Source organism: Anopheles merus, chromosome X (genome assembly GCF_017562075.2).
Source record: "Anopheles merus strain MAF chromosome X, AmerM5.1, whole genome shotgun sequence".
Classification (NCBI taxonomy): Eukaryota; Metazoa; Arthropoda; class Insecta; order Diptera; family Culicidae; genus Anopheles; species Anopheles merus.
Genome location: NC_054081.1, coordinates 12,890,778 through 12,909,353, shown reverse-complemented (window position 1 = coordinate 12,909,353; position 18,576 = coordinate 12,890,778). Strand labels below are relative to the sequence as shown.

The 18,576-nt window shown below is 42.3% G+C and overlaps 2 protein-coding genes across 4 annotated transcripts in view; both read right to left on the bottom strand.

The window, feature by feature from the left end:
- Nucleotides 1-2,888: 2,888 nt before the first annotated feature.
- On the bottom strand, nucleotides 2,889-7,049 carry LOC121592733 (V-type proton ATPase subunit d). Its single transcript, XM_041914469.1, has 3 exons — nucleotides 6,485-7,049; nucleotides 5,443-5,951; nucleotides 2,889-4,018 (listed from the first exon to the last, which is right to left on the bottom strand). Exons 1-3 carry the CDS (start codon nucleotides 6,603-6,605, stop codon nucleotides 3,602-3,604), a joined length of 1,047 nt encoding a protein of 348 aa, XP_041770403.1. The 5' UTR covers nucleotides 6,606-7,049; the 3' UTR covers nucleotides 2,889-3,601.
- A 9,234-nt stretch (nucleotides 7,050-16,283) lies between these two features.
- LOC121599103 (neuroglian) overlaps nucleotides 16,284-18,576 on the bottom strand; it is a 14,075-nt gene continuing 11,782 nt past the window's right edge. For all 3 annotated transcript variants that reach the window (XR_006005635.1, XR_006005637.1, XM_041926639.1), the window contains one exon: nucleotides 16,284-18,435. Coding sequence is in view for 1 of the 3 variants with exons in the window: in XM_041926639.1 (XP_041782573.1) it covers nucleotides 18,374-18,435 (62 nt within the window). In the remaining 2 variants the exon portion in view is untranslated. The remainder of the gene's footprint in view (nucleotides 18,436-18,576) is intronic.

The following is an 18,576-nucleotide window of genomic DNA, read 5'->3' as shown; positions in this document are numbered from 1 at the left end:
TGGGTCCACCGATTTCGTAAATGATCGAGGGGCGTGTGACAGTTAATTTTGCCCTTAAATGATTACATTATAAGAATTAAAAAAAAACTTTTGGTTTAAGATATTAAGCAATTGGAGGTATCTTTGAACAAGCAAAAAAATGGTTTTTAAAGAGCATGTCTTAACATGCCAGAAATTGACGACTTCATGATATACAATAGAGGTAGCAGCATGGAATTGGGCCTACACGATTCCGGAGCCGATTCTGGAGTTGACTCCGGATCCGATTCCTGAGTTGGCTTCGAAATAGACTCCGGAATCAGAATCGGCTTCGGTATCGTAATTGACCTGGAAATGGCAATTTATCCCGGTAAAGGAATCAGGATTGACTCTAGAAATGGAATTTGATCAGGAATGAGAATCAGTTCAAGAATTTGGAATGGATCGTTTACAAGTAAATTTTGATTCTTTGCGGATATCAATAAAGAGCATCACGGACTATACGGATCATCATTGGATCCAAACGAAAATGCTTATGGAGACGCTGAAACCGAGCCAATTCCGATTCCGGATCCGATTTCGATTCCGGAACCGAATCCGATTCCGGAGCCGATTTCAGAACAAATTCCGGAGCCGATTCCGGAACCAACTCCAGAGCCGATTCCGGAACCAATTCCAGAACCGGTTATGGAATCGATTCCGGAAATTTATTCCGGACCTACTATCTGGAATCGATTCCAGAAAACTACGGAGCTAGCCGCAATCGATTCCGACAAAAACTTCATTTTTCCCATCACTAACATACAAGCAGTCGAAAGATATAAAAAAAAATCATCTCCACAGTTGGTTTAAGGAGCTATATTGACAAAAGGAAATTTGCCATAGTTTTTTTTATTATAAAAAAGGCATTAAAGCCTTGCGCTTTAATGGCTTTTTAAAAAGGGCAGTTTTTGCTTTCAGCTCATTACGATTCAGTTCTTGCCCATTAGGATTCAATCGTTCAAGAATATCACAAGAAGATTAGGCAGTTGCCTTAATTTGAAAAGAATGGCCTGCAAAGTGTCAAGAAAGTGTTCCAAAATTAGGAGAACTTCCGAAAACTCGTGTAGTCATTAGTCCGTCAATCCATATTGACGCGACCGGATACCCGGGAATGATTTTCATTTTCAAACTGATATAGCCTTTTATTAAAAAAAAAATGGTGGCTATCTAATTTTTTCACGTATGTTTAGGAAATTTAATTTTTATAAACGGCGCATGATGAACTTTTTTCTACTATTTTTCAAAAATCGCCAAACATTTTTGTTAATTTAAAAAAATATTTTTTTTATTTTCTTATGATACCCCTTATCTCTATGACCTGGCATACCCGGATATCCCATACGTTTTGTATGAGAAGTGATAGCTTTTAATTTAAAAAAATAGATTTTTTTAATTTTAGTTACTTTTAATTTAATGAATATTAAAATTTAAAATTTGGTTTAAAGATAGAGGCTTATGTTTAATTTACTATTTTCATTTATTATTTTGTATTTTTTTCATTGGCAGCCTTCAATGCTGCACCATATAAAATGCATTAGTAATTATTATCTTTATGAATGATTCTTATTATTTTGATTAAATATGAATGCAAAAGCAGAAATTCTTCATTAAAATATGTTTTTTAAACATATTTTTTAAAATTTAATTTACTTCATAAAAAATGAAACGTATAGAATGCTTTGTATATTATTTAAATATGCATTATGTGCTACGTTTTCCTGAAAAGTGCTCTCTTCTAATCATATTTCAGTTATAAAACATATTACCAACAGATAAAAGTGTTGGAGAATTAGTATTATTTGAGAAATTGTACTCACCAAGCAAATATACTTTTTGTAATATTGACTATAAAACAATGCAAAACAATAAAAATATGAATAATTCATTAAAAATCTTCTGAAAAATTAATGGAAGAAGGCACTTGCAATGTATATTACAAAGAACAGCATAGAACACCTCCATGTCAAAGCCAAGTAGTCAAACTTCAAAAAAAATTATCAAAAATAGTAAACGAGATTTAAACGTACGTACTTATAAAACTAATGACCGCACCTTTGTACCATATTTGAAATTTCAATTTTCAATGCAATAAAAGTTATTGATGTTTTAATGCGAAATACAATAACTTGCCATACTAAATGGTCATAGAGACAATGGTTCAGAAAGAGTGTCCCAAAACTATTGGAACTCCTAGAAAACCCTGTAAAAGCGTATCTCGGGGACATCCTGTGTGTCTGAAACGTTGAAGCAAACCCACAGAAAAGCTACTTACTTATGTTACAGCTGATGAATAAAATCCTTCAGCACACCCTTTACAAAAAAAAATAATAATTTGCGTAACGATGGAAGACTTGCAAAGCAAACATCGATGCACTCAAAACCGCGTCACGTGAGATGGGACGGGGACTTATTACGTACATGCGGGTACTCTGGCAAGATAACGCAACAATCCATTTCACCCACTGTACCTTGTTTTCCCCTCTTTGCAAAGCAAATAATTTTTCTGTTTTCGGTTCTCCTTTTTCTCTAGAAGTTTTAAGAATATTTTTTTTTCTGGAAATAAAACAAAAAATGCATAATACGGCACGAGAGCCCTTTTTTTTGTACGGGGATAACTACAACGTATGTTTGTTTGTTTTATTACTTCTTACTTCTACCAGCACGATTATTACCAGCTGACTCCGCCGACTCCAATTAATAAATTGGTTTTTTTAACGTGGGGAAGGTGGCGCTTGCGTGCGGAATGCAGCATTCATGTCCTTGACTGTGTCCAGGTGTATGTGTGTGTGTCCTGTGATTTTTCACATGAATTCACCACCCCCTTCTTCTTCAGCAATACACATCTGTTACACTGTTCGTTTGAATTTTACTCTGTACACTGAATATTTTCCTACACATAGAACACACAGCGAAAATGGGGCTTAAGGATGAAGGGTAGGAGTGGGGCAGGTAGCTCACGATTTAGCTAAAACACAACAAAACATTCTTACACAAATTAAATATTGCCACAAATATAACAGGAAAACAAAGCACACACATACAACACACACGGCTGTTGTTTTTTTTTTTTTCGTCATCCGCTGCCAGGTGTGTGCAGTATGGGCCAAACACCCACACGGAAAAGGAAGGGGCGGGGGAAAAACAAACTTTAGCAAAAACAATTCTGTACACTTGCGGTGGGTGGGCGAGTTAGGCACCGATGGAAGGGGGGGGGGGGGAGAAAAAGGGGCGAAAAACGGATACAAAATAAAACGCATCGTAAATAGATCGACGCCACGTTGTGCTTGCCGCATGCTTTGGGGAGCGAGCACGTGCAGGCCAACGGACGTAGTAACGCAAAACTTTCCAGTGTACACGCAGGTTGATCGAGGGAGGAGAGCTTGGCTGCTCATCCTCGTCCCTCCCCCTTCCCGGTGATGCAAGGGGATAGGATGGAAAGGGGGCAAGGATTGTGCTTTCTCGTGCCGGATTGCTGCTGCTGCTGCTGCTGCTGCGGATCTTCCTTTCATCTTAAGTGTTTGCGTGTATGTGTGTGTGTGTGTGTGTGTGGGTGGTGGTGTTGGTAGTTGGTGCATCCAGCTTAGAAGATGGGAATGTAGTTATCGATCTTGGCCCGGTGCTTCTGGGCGACGCACTCCGCAATCCAGACGATGTTGCGGCACTCCTGCTCCTTCAGCTTCAGGTAGGAGTAGAACACGCCGAAGTGGAACTGCTGCATGAAGCCGTACATGTTCAGCTTCACCTCGTGCTCGTAGAACTTGTCCTCGAGCGTCTTGTCGCCCGGGTTGTTGCCGGAGCCGTCGAACAGGGCCGCGTACTCCGCGTAGTACTCGGCGACCGCCTTCACCTGCTCGTAGTCGTCGGCGCGCGCGAGCGCCGCCAGCCCGTCCGGGTTCATCCGGCCGCAGCGCGGGTACAGCTTGGCCCGGTCGTCCTTCGACAGCTCCGTGCCGAACGAGTTGATCGTGATGATGATGGCGCGCCGGTCCGCCTCGAACTGTCCGATTGGGGTTTAGAAGCACAAAATAATTTTACATTATTTTTTTTACAAATACAATTCAAGGAATGAAAGAAGGTTCCGGGCAATGCTGCAAAATTTCACTGTTGATGTCACAAAAAAAAAAAAAAATCTGACTGAAACAAAATCCATGTCAGCGTCACGTAGTCAATTATGATAATCAGAAGTGATACTCAAAACGATTGGTGTGATCAATACATGCTTCGTGATGTTTGTACGACCAACGCTTGGTTAGTTACTATGTCATGATTTTGTTTTACTGTGGTCAGTTGTGCAAAATGTCACTGACATAGTCATGACAATTTTCGGCTGAAACAAAATCATGTCAGCGTCAAGAGCTCTACTGTGATGATCAGAAGTGAGACTGACAGTTGTGCGACCATCACATGCCTGGTGACATTTTGTGCAACCAACCTCTTGGTCAGTCACTTGGTCGAGACATTTTCTGTCGGTGATCATCACGATAGACATGAGAGATGTGGGGTGCTTCGAACGAGTGCTTCCAAGAAATTAAATGAGCGTGTTTCTTCTCGCTCTGTTTGACCAGACAGAGCGAGAAAGCATGCTCATTTTGGACCACACGCCAAGTATAATCCAAGAATGTCGTGATTATCATAGAGAGAAAATGTCATGACCAAGTGATTCATCAAGAGTTGGGTGGTAAACAAAATGTCACCAAGCATGTGATTGGTCCTCCAACTGTTTGAGTCTCACCCCTGATCGTCTCAGTTCTGTACGTGATCTGATTTGAACTTCGTTTCAGTCATGAGTGTTGGTAGCTGAAACAATGTTTGCCCATGTCATGACGCACTTTCAGTGAGTATCAGCAATGAGCATCGAGCTACCACGGATATTTTGATTATTTTCGGTGGTGATTATCACGTGATTCACTTGACATTTTGCAGCACTGGTTCCAAGTTGCATAATAAGTTTGAGACTTTTCCAAAACTACTTCAAAGGTTGGTTGAAACATTTACCATCGTCATGTGTTTTTGGTATTCAAAATTTAGATGCTTATTGTTATCTAACTCAGCGATGAGAAACAGTAGCGGAAGCGAAAATAGGGGTTCTTCAATTCCATACTTTTAGAATCAAAATATGGAACAAGAAAAACCTTTGTTTTGCTCGATTCATGTTTGCCAACTAAAACAACTTTGACAGCAAGACGTTTAATTTTAAATGCAAGGATTTTGAGCTTCAAATTAGTTAAATTATCACATTGCTACAGCTACTTCCATTTTGTTTGCTCTACTGGTGTGTGGCTCATGGTCATGAAGGATCTGATGTTAAGCCGTGCATTAAACCCGCTTTCATCACGGGACCCGCACAAATCTGACCTTGAGCAAATACGAATGGGTACGTGCAGCTTCCCACTAGCTGCATGTATTCCCAACAAAACTTACCGCCAGTATCTCGCACATCACGTCCGCCGTGGTGCCGCCAATGTTCTTGCAGAAGTCGTAGAACGCCTCCAGGTACGCCTTGTACAGCGTGTTACGGATGATCTCGATGTTCATCTCGTCCAGATCCTGCTCGGAGATGCAGTCGACGAAGAACGGGGCGAGCGGCGTATCGACCAGCACCGCATTGTACAGCTCGGCCGGTGTGGCCGCGACGTGGATCGCCTCCATCTGCTCGAAGCTGCCGAGCGGGTGGCACTTCGGGATGAGCTCCGAGATCGGGCGCTGGTGCAGCGTGCCCGTGATCAGCAGGATGATGTTGTCGATCATGTAGCTGTACGTGATGTAGTCCAGGAAGGTGGACAGCGGCTCGACCGCATGGTTGCGCATGTGCTGGAACTCGATCACCAGCTTCTCGCGCAGCTTGTCGTCGATCACGGACACGGCCAGCGGGGACGGTTCGTTCGCGAGGAACTGCCCATAGTCCGTACCCTGCAGGTGCAGCTTCAGATCTGGTGACCGTAAAAGCGAAAGGAGACAAGGGATGAGTGCGATGTGCGATACGTGGAAAATGTTTGTAAAGTCTAATCAAATCATGTAATGGCTGCTTACATTACATTACAATATTTCGCCAATTCTTCCCATTTCCCCCCTATAATCATCGCATCATGCGGGGTGGTTCCAGTGTGCTGCTGAAGGCTGGTCATATGACCGCCTTTACATCCCCCCCTCCGACATACACGCACAAACACACACACACAGACACATACTCGCAGAGACGCATACACGCGTACACAGACACAAACAACGCAAGTGGCATATCACGAGATTCGCCTTCGAGCGTATGTTTTCTTTGCAGTCACGGGACTCGCTGCCCGTCATCGTTGGGCCCGCTCACCCCCTTCTGCAAAACCCACCAACCTGCCGCCCCTGTCCTCAGCGATTTCGTGCGAGACAGGCTGGAAGGATGCTTTTTTCTTTTCTTTTCTTTCTTTTTTTTCGTTCCTCGCCCAAGGATGGAAAAAAGGTTGCAATAATGACTCACCCTCGAGCGTTTCGCACTGGACCAGGTTGAGGTAGTCGGCCTGCTTGAGGATGCCGCACTTGAACCCGCGGCACAGACCCTCCAGGTAGCCACCGTCGATGTTGAACATGTATCCGGGCATGATGGTGGTTTTAGCTTTCCCGATTCCGCCTCTGTGAACGAATTGATCGAAGTTCTGGCTCTTCTGCTTTTGATTGCGGGAAGGTTGCGCGCTGCCCTTTTTCTTTCCCTCACTCACACACACGCGCGCGTTCACACACTTTGCTGGGAGTTTTTTTTTTCTTCTACACCCCCCGATAGCACAACGGAGACCGACCAGGACCACGACGACGGACGACGGACGAACGACTTCACCCACTACTTAGCAGCAGGAAATGGAGTGGAAAAGCACTTGCGCTCGTTGTTGCTGCTGGCCGCTCTGTGTGACGTTTCTGCTCTCTTGCTGTGCTGCCTGCAAATCCGTGACCGTGTGGCGGGGCAAAAACGCATCATATGACTACCTAGTTTTTTTTTGCTTTCTTCTTCTTCTTTCTTTTTCTACACGCAGCCGTACACGAAGGGGTGGCAAATACGGGGCGATTGTGTGTTTGTGTTGTTGCTGCGCGCGCGTACATGTGTGTGTGTGTGTGTGCACGTGCATGTTTACAGCGACACTTTGGCGAGTTTTGCCCACCCTGTGCTGGGCTGGCTGTACGGGGGCGAAGCATTCGGCGGGCAGGCTGTAAACGGGCCGCGGCCGTGCTTTTGACAGTTGTGGCAGCACGGGAATGACGCGAATTGATGCGGATTTAAATTCAGTTTGACCGTTGACGAATTGCACCGGGTGCATCTTGATCCAGTAGTCGCATTAGTTGTGAGTCATAAAGTCGTTGTACTCATAAATATAGAAACATTCTCTTTGTTGTTGTGAATGCGCGATATCAGAGCATTGTGGTTTATGTAACGCACACTGGTAGATCAAAGTTACGGGAACAAATATCCGTTAAAATAGTGGATTGAATCCTTCCACTCCTTGGATCTAGCAGAACAGTTGCAACAGGGTTTTGATAGAACATAATATGCAAACCATCATGGCCGCGCAGGTCGTTATCTCAAAACAGCTAGCAGAAGGTGATTAATACCACCACTTGATTGAATCAAAATTATTGTTTTAATTTTAATCAACTTAGTTTCATTTCAAATGGATATAAACATATTGGTTGATAAATTCAAAAATATTTGTCATTAATTTTCAACAGTACAGCATTTTCTGTGACCATTCCTTCTGAATATAAAAAATACGACCCACAAGTTTGATCAACAATCGAGTCACAGATTAAGCTCAAACGACTGGGGAATTAAAAGTCCTCCAATAAGAAAAAATAATCTAAAAGCTACAAAAAGTAGAACTGATTTTTTTTGACGAATGGATGAGAGTACCAATAATCAAAGACAAAGTAGCATTCTCAATATACCCCTCATATGCCGTTCAAGCCTCGAATGAATGAAATCCTATATTAAGGAATGCCTATCCTGTTATCGAGTAATCAACCAGACACTGCTACGACTGCTGAGCTTCTCCGGCAGGCCACGCGAAGGATTCATAGCGTTGAAGCGGAGAAGAAACAACCAACAGCGTACTTGTGCGTACAGAATCTTTGACTTATACTAATACTAATGACCCTAATGACCAGTAAGACTAGTTCCCGCTAGTTACTTCTGATCCCAGATTGCTATGCAATAAACTTCATAAATCCAGGGACTCTGTCTTATTTCGGAACATGAAGAGATGTTTCCTCTGAAAACTTTTGTGTTAGAATACGTTAGCTGCGGCCCACATCCATTGAGGGCATACATTTTGTTATACCACAAGATGGAGACCATTTATCTAGATTACTCCGGTTTCTGGAAAAATCTTTCATTTTGACGTGGAAGGATAAAACAAATGATAGCATAAGTTATTTGGAAATTGTGGACGGTAAACACATATATTTGCGTGCACGAATGTCACTGATAGCCAGGTCTAGGCCATTAGACAGGCAACGGTACAGGCTGGATAAATTTTCCTTGTTACTTTGCGTTCGAGTCCCGCGACTGATAGTATAAGAACCGCCACGTCAACAATACAGGCGTCCCCCGAGTTACAACCCCCTCGAGTTGCGACGATTCGCAGATACGACGATTTTGATTTTGACAGTGAAAAGTTGTCATCGAGAAGAAATTGATGTATATTTTTGAATTTCTGAGCTGATATCCGTTACACACACATTTCCAAAGATTCCACAACTACCCGATATTGAATATCTATATGGTGTAAACGACTTTTTGTGTAAAATTAATACATTATCGAACAGTGTTTCAAATAAAAAATACGATATCATAGATTTCGACCCTTCAACTTTGGTTATAAACTTTACATTGACAGATATTCGACATACTACTTTTTCGACTTACGCCTTGCGTTGGGACTTTTTTTCGGTCCCAAATACAGTCGTATCTCGGGGGACACCTGTACGTAAATTGTTGATCGGTGATATCGTGCGAGGTGGGGCTTTCGATTGGTGATGGGTAAAGTTGGCATAAATCTGAAGTCAACTCCGATCCTGCTCCGATACATTCGGAACCGACTCCAGAAGGTAAATCCGCCCAGCAATATTCGGAGTCGTGTGAAATCATCCGGAATCGCTCGGAGTTGCCCGGAATTGTCCGGAGTTGCCCGAAAATGCACACACAAAGTGAAAGATAAAAAAAACGCAATGATATGAATTGTCTGATCACAAGCACATAGCACTGACCAGTTGACTCTAACCGACTCCAATTTCGGTCGATTCCAATCGATTCTCAACGACTCCGAATGACTCCGACTCCGGACGCCTCCAGACGCCTCCGGACGACTCCTAACGACTTCGAACGACTCCGGATGACTGCGGACGACTCCAGATGTCTCCCGTGGACTCTGGAAGACTCCGGACGATTCCAGGGGACTCAGAATCCGGATGGAACTGGTGGTTCCCGGAGTCGAATTGGAGTTGTGGATGCGCTCCAGAGAGCACATCATTACGACCAATAACTGAAACCTTAGCTGTATTGAACAACCTTCTTCTTAATTCTTCTATCTGAGCCGTAGGAAGTAGTGATGGGAAAAATGAAAATTTCGTCGGAATCGATTCCGGCTAGCTCCAAAGTTTTCTGGAATCGATTCCGAAAGGTAGGTCCGGAATAAGTTTCCGAAATTGGTTCATCTTCTTAGGAATACTTCATTTACTTGCAAATGATATATTCACTTGGAGACTCCAGAACTTATTTCGCTTCCCACACTTCTTATTTCAATTCAAAAACTAATTCTCATTCCGGACCTAACTCCATTCCTGGAGTCAAGCCTGATTCCGTTACCGAAATCATTTCCGGAATCGGCTCCGGAACCAATTCCGGAATCGGCTCCGAATTCAACTCCGGAATCGGCTCCGGATTCAACTTCGGAATCGGCTCCCGAACCAACTCCAGAATCGGCTCTAGAATTGACTCCGGAATCAGAATCGGCTCCGGAATGGATTCTGAACACGGAATCAGAATCGAGTAGGTCCGATTCCTAGCTCCCACCACTAGTAGGAAGCCAAGTTGAGAGTAATGTGCCTCTTCGGCGAATCCGCGTCACTTCAGCTTTCTTGCGCCTACTGATGACTTAGTTTCGATTCGAACTCGCTGTACCTACGGTCCAGTGGAATCGATTCCCATAGGCTCGCATCCAACTCCGGGAACTACTACCGAGGTCGTAATGAAGTAGCCATTGATAGTAGAACGAGACTTGTAAACTGGATTGATAAGACAAAAAGTAAATCGCTTTCTTCTACTCCACAAATTCCCAAACTCTTAGCTTGATATATTAATATTTATCTCTGTATACCACTACATATCGCCGGATTGAGTAAGATGAATGAAAAATTAATATCATAATATATGTACAATGATAAGACTATTTCTCCTGGCTGTAGTTTCAGTATCAGTTGTTCAATGTTCAAGACATGTTCAAGATATCCAACGGCGGAAAGCAAAACAATTTCCATACGCTCTGTAACTCGTACGAACTTCCAAAGAGTTGTGGTCCTTGTACCCAAACTTTGCGAGAAGAACGAGAGTGTAGGCAGTATTTATTGGAAATTTCATATCATGTGTTGACGATGAGTTCTTGCAAACTTAAACGCGCATTAAATTACTGATGATGCTGTATATATCTCAGTATCTCTTTGGATGGCGGTAATGCAGTTTTCACAGCAGCAGCACCCTTTAATAGACCCGTGTCATCATGATGTAGTGAAAGGACACTAGCGCCCTTGTTTTTTTGTTTTAATTATTGGCGTACCTCACGCTCTTATACTCGGGACAAGACGATGCATTTTTATTGACCTCCCTTTATCTTTATCTCTCGCTATCTCTCCTTCACTTCTCTGTATGGATGGGCCGGGCCGGCCATTTCGACCCACTATCTCGCTTAGCACTCCACCACCATACGGTTCGTTCCAGAAATTAAAAATGAGAAAAAAGGATCATAAAAAGAAAAGAAAAACACAAATAGATATTTCGGTCGAATGATTGTTGGTTTAAGCCATTTGTTTTCTGATTCTTCCACCGGCCGACTACGGCCCCTCTAGACGGCATTCGTCCTGTTGATCCGTTTCAGCACCCTTTACCCGGTACAGTGTGTAATATGTGAGTTTTGTGAGTGAGCTTGATACTAAGAGGAGCTGTTTCTTTTGCTATTTTTTGTTTGAGTAAGAGTTGTGCTAGAAAAATATGTTCTCAGTAAATCTGTCCCTACGGATCTCCTCTCCGTTCGCTCTATACAGCGTTTGATCTGTTCGGTTGATGAATTGTTTCTCTGCCAGCTAGTCAATTAGTATACGTTTGCTACATATCTCTATTGCCCGATGCTAAACTATTTTCCCTACGTATCTGACACCGTTTTGCATTGTGGTTAGTTTAATTGATGTAATAATTGTTAGGACAATGGACTGAAAGAAATAATTAATTCAGGAGTAAAATATGGAACCGTTTTCTTCTCAAGCCAGACACTCTTCTTCTTTGCTGTTCCCTTTCTCTCTCTCTTTGATTTCTGTGCACTTGAGCTTATGCCAACTTTTATTTCTGTATTTTTGTTTGTTGTTTCTTTTTCTTTTAGGCAAAAGCTTGCAGTTTACTACATCCAGTCATACTCTTTCTTTTCTCTCTCTCTCTCTCTCTCTCTCTCTCTCTCTCCTCTCTCTCTCCTCTCTCTCCCCCCTCTCTCTCTCTTTGTCTGTGCACATGTGCGCATTCTTCTGCAACTTAATTGTGAGATTTTTAATCTATGCCGAATTTTGCGTTGTCTTATCATCGTCATCATCATCATTATCATCACACATAACAACACCGTGTTCTTCGTGTTCTAATTGATTTATACACGCACACATCTCACATGGATAATACTCTCCCACCAGCCGTACACACGACGCACATGTAAAATAAGGAATTCCCCGTTTTCTTTTTGTGATTAAGGTTTCCTTTGTTTTTTTTTAGCTAATTGATTGGCGAATGGTGTGTGTTTGTGTAAAGTTATGCGATTTTTAGTGTGCTTTAAGAGTGGTGTAGCTGTGTTAGCTTTAGCTTGTTTGTTTGGTTAACTTTCATATCAAAATATGTGCTCCACTTGCTTTGCGCCCCCCTCGCGGAGTTCCTCCTCTGCTCTATTTCTTCTCCCTCTCCTATCTTACTTTCACATTGTTTTCTTCTTTATTATTTGTGTATCAGTAAAGGGTTGTGAAAATGAATATTCTTTTTTTATATTTTGTTTGGTCCGTTGCTTAGGACACGTGGAGTAGTAGTAGCATACCGAAAACGGCAGTGTATTTTTTTCCTATATATTTTTTTAAATGCTATGGATGAATTATGGTTACGTGTGTGTGTTCATTTGCAATATGCTCTCTAATGATTGTTATGTCAAGGGGCTCTCATATGTATTGGCTGCTTCGCATTTTTGTATTTCTTTTTTTTTTGCAACATGTAAAGGGAATAAGGTTCTGTGTGTCGCTCAATCGCTCTCGAGCGGGCGAAAGCACATGTTCAAAACGTTGCATTATGTTTTACTCTGTTTTTTATTTTTTATTTCTTGACTCTTCGCAATTTTTTTGACTCATTAGATTCAGACGGCAAGAGGTGGAGAAAGTAAAAGTGTGTAACATTAATTTTTAGAGAAGAACCATTTAGAGCATACATATGTAAGAGAGAGAGAGAGTGAGAGTATGAGAGCATCGCACCTCCATCGGGAGTGCATCTTCAAGTGTATGGTTTACATCTTTTTAATTTGTTTTAGCGACACAGCTTATAGTACCGCGTCCACGTGCACCACAGCGAAAGAAACACACCAGACGCCAACAAGCACACACATCGAGCGAGTGGAGAGAAGTAGTTGCCTCCCTGCTGCAAGAGATGCTGGGCAAGCGCTTACAAATACGGTGTTGATTGCTGTTTTGTGCATGCAGGGTGGGTGGGTGGCTGGAGCCTTATCCTCCGGAACATTGGGGGAAATAGAGGGGGCTGGGGAGGAAGGAAGGGAGGAACAGGGAGGGAAAATTAGAATACGTTAGACTACAATTTCATCGACACTATATATTCATAGATGTATATGTATATCTTTATAGAACCTAGTATAAGCTGTGTGCGTGCGTGTGTGTGTGAGTGCGCGATTTTTTTATCTCTTCGCGAGCCTACCCTTTACCCTACACCACACCTTCTCTCTAATTTCCCGCACACACACACACACACCCACTCACATGCTCCCTCCACTCCTCATGTTTTTTTGTTTTTTTTTTCATTTCGTTCCATTTTCTTCTTTTCGTCTGATTTGCATTTACAATAATATATAAAAAGCACTTGCGCGGTATAATACTAAACATATTGGTTTTTTTTGTTGTTGTTGTTGGTTTGTTTCATAAAACCCCCCTACCCCAAACCCATCGTTAAGAATGCTACACTACTAATCATGTTTTTTTTGGTTGACACCACCCCTTTCTCCGACACCAAACCTACTGTTAGCCCTGTTCTGCGTCGTGTTAAAATTTGTGTTTTTGTCGTGTTTTTTTTCACTTACAGAGGTTTCCACTTCAGTTTCCAATGTAAACATTGTTATACACCACGTGCAAAATGTTATTCCGCATCGATCTGAAAGTTTTCCATTTCCATCATAATTATTTTAAATTTCTTCAGCATGATTTTCAACACTTCAACTGTCAACGGATGATGCGATACGGCTTCAAACCCCAGTGAAAAAACATTCGCAGCAGCCTGTTGAGGTGTTGAAAATCATGCTGAAGAAATTAAACATTATTATGATGGAAATGAAATGGCAGATCGAAGTGGAATAACAATTTGCACGCGGCGTATACAAGATTTTCCAAGTCAAATTCGAATGTAAACATTGTTATTCACCGCGTACAACATGTTAATCCACATCAATATGATATTTCATTTCCTTCACAGTAATTTTTAATTTATTCAGCATGATTTTCAACACGACTGAGTTTGACAGTTCTTTGTTATGTGTTGAAAATCATGGGTTGGAACAGAAATTTCATGTTGAAACAAATAAACCATTTGACACCCCTGTTGAAAAACATCTTGGATGCGGTGATGAACAATATTTAAATTTGAAACTGACATGGAAAACCCTGTAACAATGTTTAAACTCCAAACTGACTTGCACAACCCTGTTTGATGCAACGGAAGGAAGCAAACTCAAAATCCGAAGCGACCAATCGGCGGCAGTGTTGGTAGGGTGAGGATGGGGAGTGGGGTGGTGGTGCGGTAGCGCTGCTGTTGCACAATCAAAGCATTGGCAAAAGCGCAACTCAAACCGTAACCTTCGAAAGTGGCCCCCAAAACTGTGTGTAAGCTTTTCATCATTTGCCTCAAATATCATCACACTCAAATCTCTACCGCTCTTCTTCTGCTCAGTCATGTTTGGCTTTCTTTTTTCCTTTTTTTTTTGTTTGCTTCAACAACCGCGAGCCTCGTGTGAAAAGCCTTGCTATCCCCCGTGTGTAAATGCTAAAAGTTTTCCCATTCTGCTTGTGTTTTCTTTCTTTCCCTTTTTCCGTGTTTGACGCGATTCCTTTTCACTTTCGGCATTTTTTTCTCGCTCTCTTTTCCCCGCTTCGTAGTTCTTCTTCCCTATCCTTTCTAGCTTTTAATTTAATCGAAACGGAAAGGAAAACAAAAACGCCAACACCTACAGCGATAAGCAACTACACTAAGAGCGCCCCTCCCCCATGGGAAGGCGCCAGTTACAAATTACAGCGAAAAGCGTAAGTGCCTATATAAAAATAGCATAATCATTTGCACCAAAAATCAAGCTCACAGAGGACAGAGAAGGTACAATAAAATGTTGTGCATTGCAACAATTCCACCTTGTTTTTTGTTTGTTTGCTTACTTTTAAATTCATATCATTTCTTTCCATCTGATCTTCTCGTCCTTACTTCTACTAATATATATATAAATATCCGTGTAAACACCATTTGCTACTAAAGTAATTTAAAATGTGTATGTGCTTAGCTTCGTACTCAACAACATAAGCAAATGTTCCTTTAGTTCGTTTTGTTTTTTTTGCCTTTCGCTGTTGTTTCCAATCAATATTTTCCCCCATGCCCTTCCTGTGTCTAGAACATAGAACAACACAAAAAAACTCCCCGTAAAACAAGTTTCCGAATAAAAAGCACTAGCCGCACGTCCATAAATAGCAATAACCCCTTAAATAGTAATTACAATATCCTTCCCTAACCTTAGCTCGCGGCCACACTGTTTCGGTTCCCATGATGGAATAATATAGGACAGCACAGCATAGGATGGAGGAGCATGCTCTATCTTTTCAAGATGCATGCGCGTGTGTGTATGTGTGTGCGATTGTATTTAAATGAATATTGGGGAAATAATAGATTGGCTAACAGAAAGCAAAGACGGAAACAGGGGTTTAGCTCTACTACAGATAATATTATTTTCCCACCATATACATACAGGCACACACACACACACCCACATCATTTGTGCGCATTTTGTGCGTTCGTTTACCAGCAGCCCCCATATCTCCTCATCCTTCTCTGCGTTCTCTGCCTAGAAACCCTTTCGTGGCGCGTTTCGTTATGCGAGTAGCATTTTTAAAGACAAATCAAAGCTCGAGCGATTCATTATAGCCGACAGGTATGCGCGAATGTGTGTGTGTGTGTGTGTGTGCGTTAAAGCAAGGATTATCCTTCACACCTGTTTCCTCCCGGTGGGGGTGTTGTGTGGTACACGTGGTTTTTAAGCCCCATTATCTCGTTTATTTTACGGCAGCATTCCCGTGCTCCCGTTTTCTTCGAATGTGTTCACTGTTTCTGTTTAAATATTTGCACTAAGAACCCTGTGTGAGTGTGTGTTTGTTTAAGAGTGTTTTTGCTGTTGTTGCAATGCATAGCTCAAACTCGTATCTGTAGAGGACACCGCATGGAACATATTTCAACTACGTTTTATATTTTTTTTCGTGTTTAGTTTCTGTACTTCCCCCCAATCGGTAGAAGCGCGCAAAAACGATCGCACCGGCACATCGAGAAGCGAAACAAAATTGGTTAGCTAAAATGAAAACGAAAAAGGACAAAATTAAAAGACATGTACAAAAATAAATAAAATAAATAAAACCGTTACCTTTTCAAAAACACAACCGCAATAAACAAGAATACCTATAAGATGAAAAAAAAACAAATAGAAGAATGGGAAAAAGAAACGCAACGGCAACGAAAGCAATAAACAAACAAATACAGTTCCTAGTAATGTTTTATTTATAAATTATGTTAAAGATAAAGATTTTCTGCTTCGCACTTTCGCACAACGGGTGTGTGTGCTGCTGTGTGGGAGAGTGTTTGTAATGGGAATGAAAGAACAAATATTGTTTCTCTCGTTTACTTTTCGCGCTAGATCTTACATAAAACCGACACACGATTTGCTACCACGACACGCCAAGTGGTTCGTTCGTTTCGTTACTTTGTTATATATTGTATGGGAGTTGTTTTGTTGCTGTTTTTGTTTCTTCTGTGTATTGTTAGAAGAGATTCATCTCACTTGTATTGGGCGCTTCCGCCGTCTCCAGTGCACAACAGCCCTATTTGGAGGGCTTAAAGACCACAGGCACAAAGCGACACACTTCGCTCGGACCGAGGTTTTACACCACGAAAGGTTTTACAAAACAAGCGAAAAACGGGGGGGGGGGGGGTGGGGGGGATGAGATGCAACGTACACGTAAAATATAACAACAACCTGACACTTAGTAGTTATAGCTGCACAAATCTAGAGTTTCGTTGTTGCCTCCGTTGGGTTTCGCTATTTTTCAACTGAAGCTGCACTAACACTTAGGGCGACGATAACAATATTCATAGCAAAATAAGAGAGAGAGAGTTCGTGTTTTGCTTTTCCTACAATAAAAGGCGTCTCAGAGTTTGGTTTTCGCAACCTATACCAACAACAACACGTAGCGTTAAATCGTAAAATCGTGGAGAGCGTGAGTGTAAAATTTACACGTAAGATTACAATTTGGACGTAACAAAGTTTCAAGATTGTGTTGAATTGAACCCCCTCGCGCAAAAACTCCCGACACAGCAACGCCACACACACACACACACACACCTTGCCCTGCATCCTTTTTCGTGTTTTTACCGTGGAAAGCAAATGTTTTGCAAACGAACGAGATTTTCATTGTGCGCGGAGTTCGTGTGTCGAAATTAAAAAAAAAAAAAAAAGATTGGATGAGATTCAGTTTCTAGTCTTTGATGAAAAAGTGAGGTGTGGATTTCTGTATCGAGATTTTCTGTATATGTGTATGCGCTTCGCTAATGCACAGAATCATTAAGCTTACGGGGCCGGTTCCCACACACACACACACACACACACACACGGGGCAGTGGCCTCAAGTAAGAACGATTGCTAAATCTGTGTGTCTGTGCCGCCCTTGACCTTTCTAGACGTTTTAAACGCTGAGATTCTTAAACCAGATGGTTTTCACGGTAAAAATGAAAAAGCAAAATGAATAGAAAATCAAAAAATAATACACCATCAAGCGTTTCTCGCATCCTTTGCGATCGTTTCACACTAAGTGGTACAGAAAGAATGAAAAAAAAAAAAAACGAAAAACGCCACAACACACCCCTCTCCTCTTTCCCACGCTCTCTGTATGGTTCGATGATCATTCACTGACAATGGGGTTTGGCGCGACAAGCTTTTCCCGTATCCTTCTCCCGCCGCTACGTTGTTTAATACTTTTGCTAGCAATCGTCAACAGCTTTCTCTTTTTAAAAGCGCTTTTCCCTAACACGAACGGCTGTGTGTTGTTCCTTTTGTGTCTTGTGATTTCACTATTCACTCATCTGTTGCCGAGAAACGAAAAACAAATTCGGAATTACTTAAGAGAGAGAGAGAGAGAGAGCGAGAGAGATGGAGGGAAGTTTTACTCTATCTCAAAGCCGATTAAATTCTTAACGTTTTCATCAGATGCGCGGGCAGTGTCTTGCAAATTAATCCCTCCTTCTAGCATTCGCTCGCCCTTTCTTCCTTTCTCTCTCTGCCTTACTCTCGCTGTATGCATTAAGTATTTCCTAACATTTTCAAATAGTTTCTCCTCGCGAGTGAGTGGCTTCGTAGTGTGCTACAAGCGCGTGTGTTGTGCTGCTGTTGCTGCTGCCGTCGTTTTAAACACTGTAGTCGAGGTTGCTCTCTGCCCAGGTGAAAGATGATCTTGTGACGCGCGCGCGCGCGCGTGTGTGTGGTTGCACACGAGCACACACACTTTTTAGACGTACGTTGCCATGCCTGCGTTGGCGCCCTGGAGCGATGGATTCTGCGGCGTCGACTGTGCGCTAACGGGCGGCTTGCCCGGCACGTACTGGCCAATGAAGGAGCCACCTCGGGAACTGGCCACCTGTGGGTCGCCAGGGGGGGGGAGGGGAGAAGAAAACCGGGAAAGCAATTAGTAAGGTCAAATCGGGTAAAGTGGTAGAGAACACAACACTAGAGGTGTGTGTGTGTGTGTGTGTGTGTGTGTGTGTGTGTGGTGTGTGTG

What these genes read in the sequence shown, in the direction of transcription:
- LOC121592733 (XM_041914469.1), bottom strand. Translation starts at nt 6,605, where the DNA reads ATGCCCGGATACATGTTCAACATCGACGGTGGCTACCTGGAGGGTCTG. An exon ending in CCAGTGCGAAACGCTCGAGG is followed by an intron (nt 5,952 to 6,484) that starts GTGAGTCATTAT and finishes TACGGTCACCAG; the next exon opens with ATCTGAAGCTGCACCTGCAG. An exon ending in TGATGTGCGAGATACTGGCG is followed by an intron (nt 4,019 to 5,442) that starts GTAAGTTTTGTT and finishes CCAATCGGACAG; the next exon opens with TTCGAGGCGGACCGGCGCGC.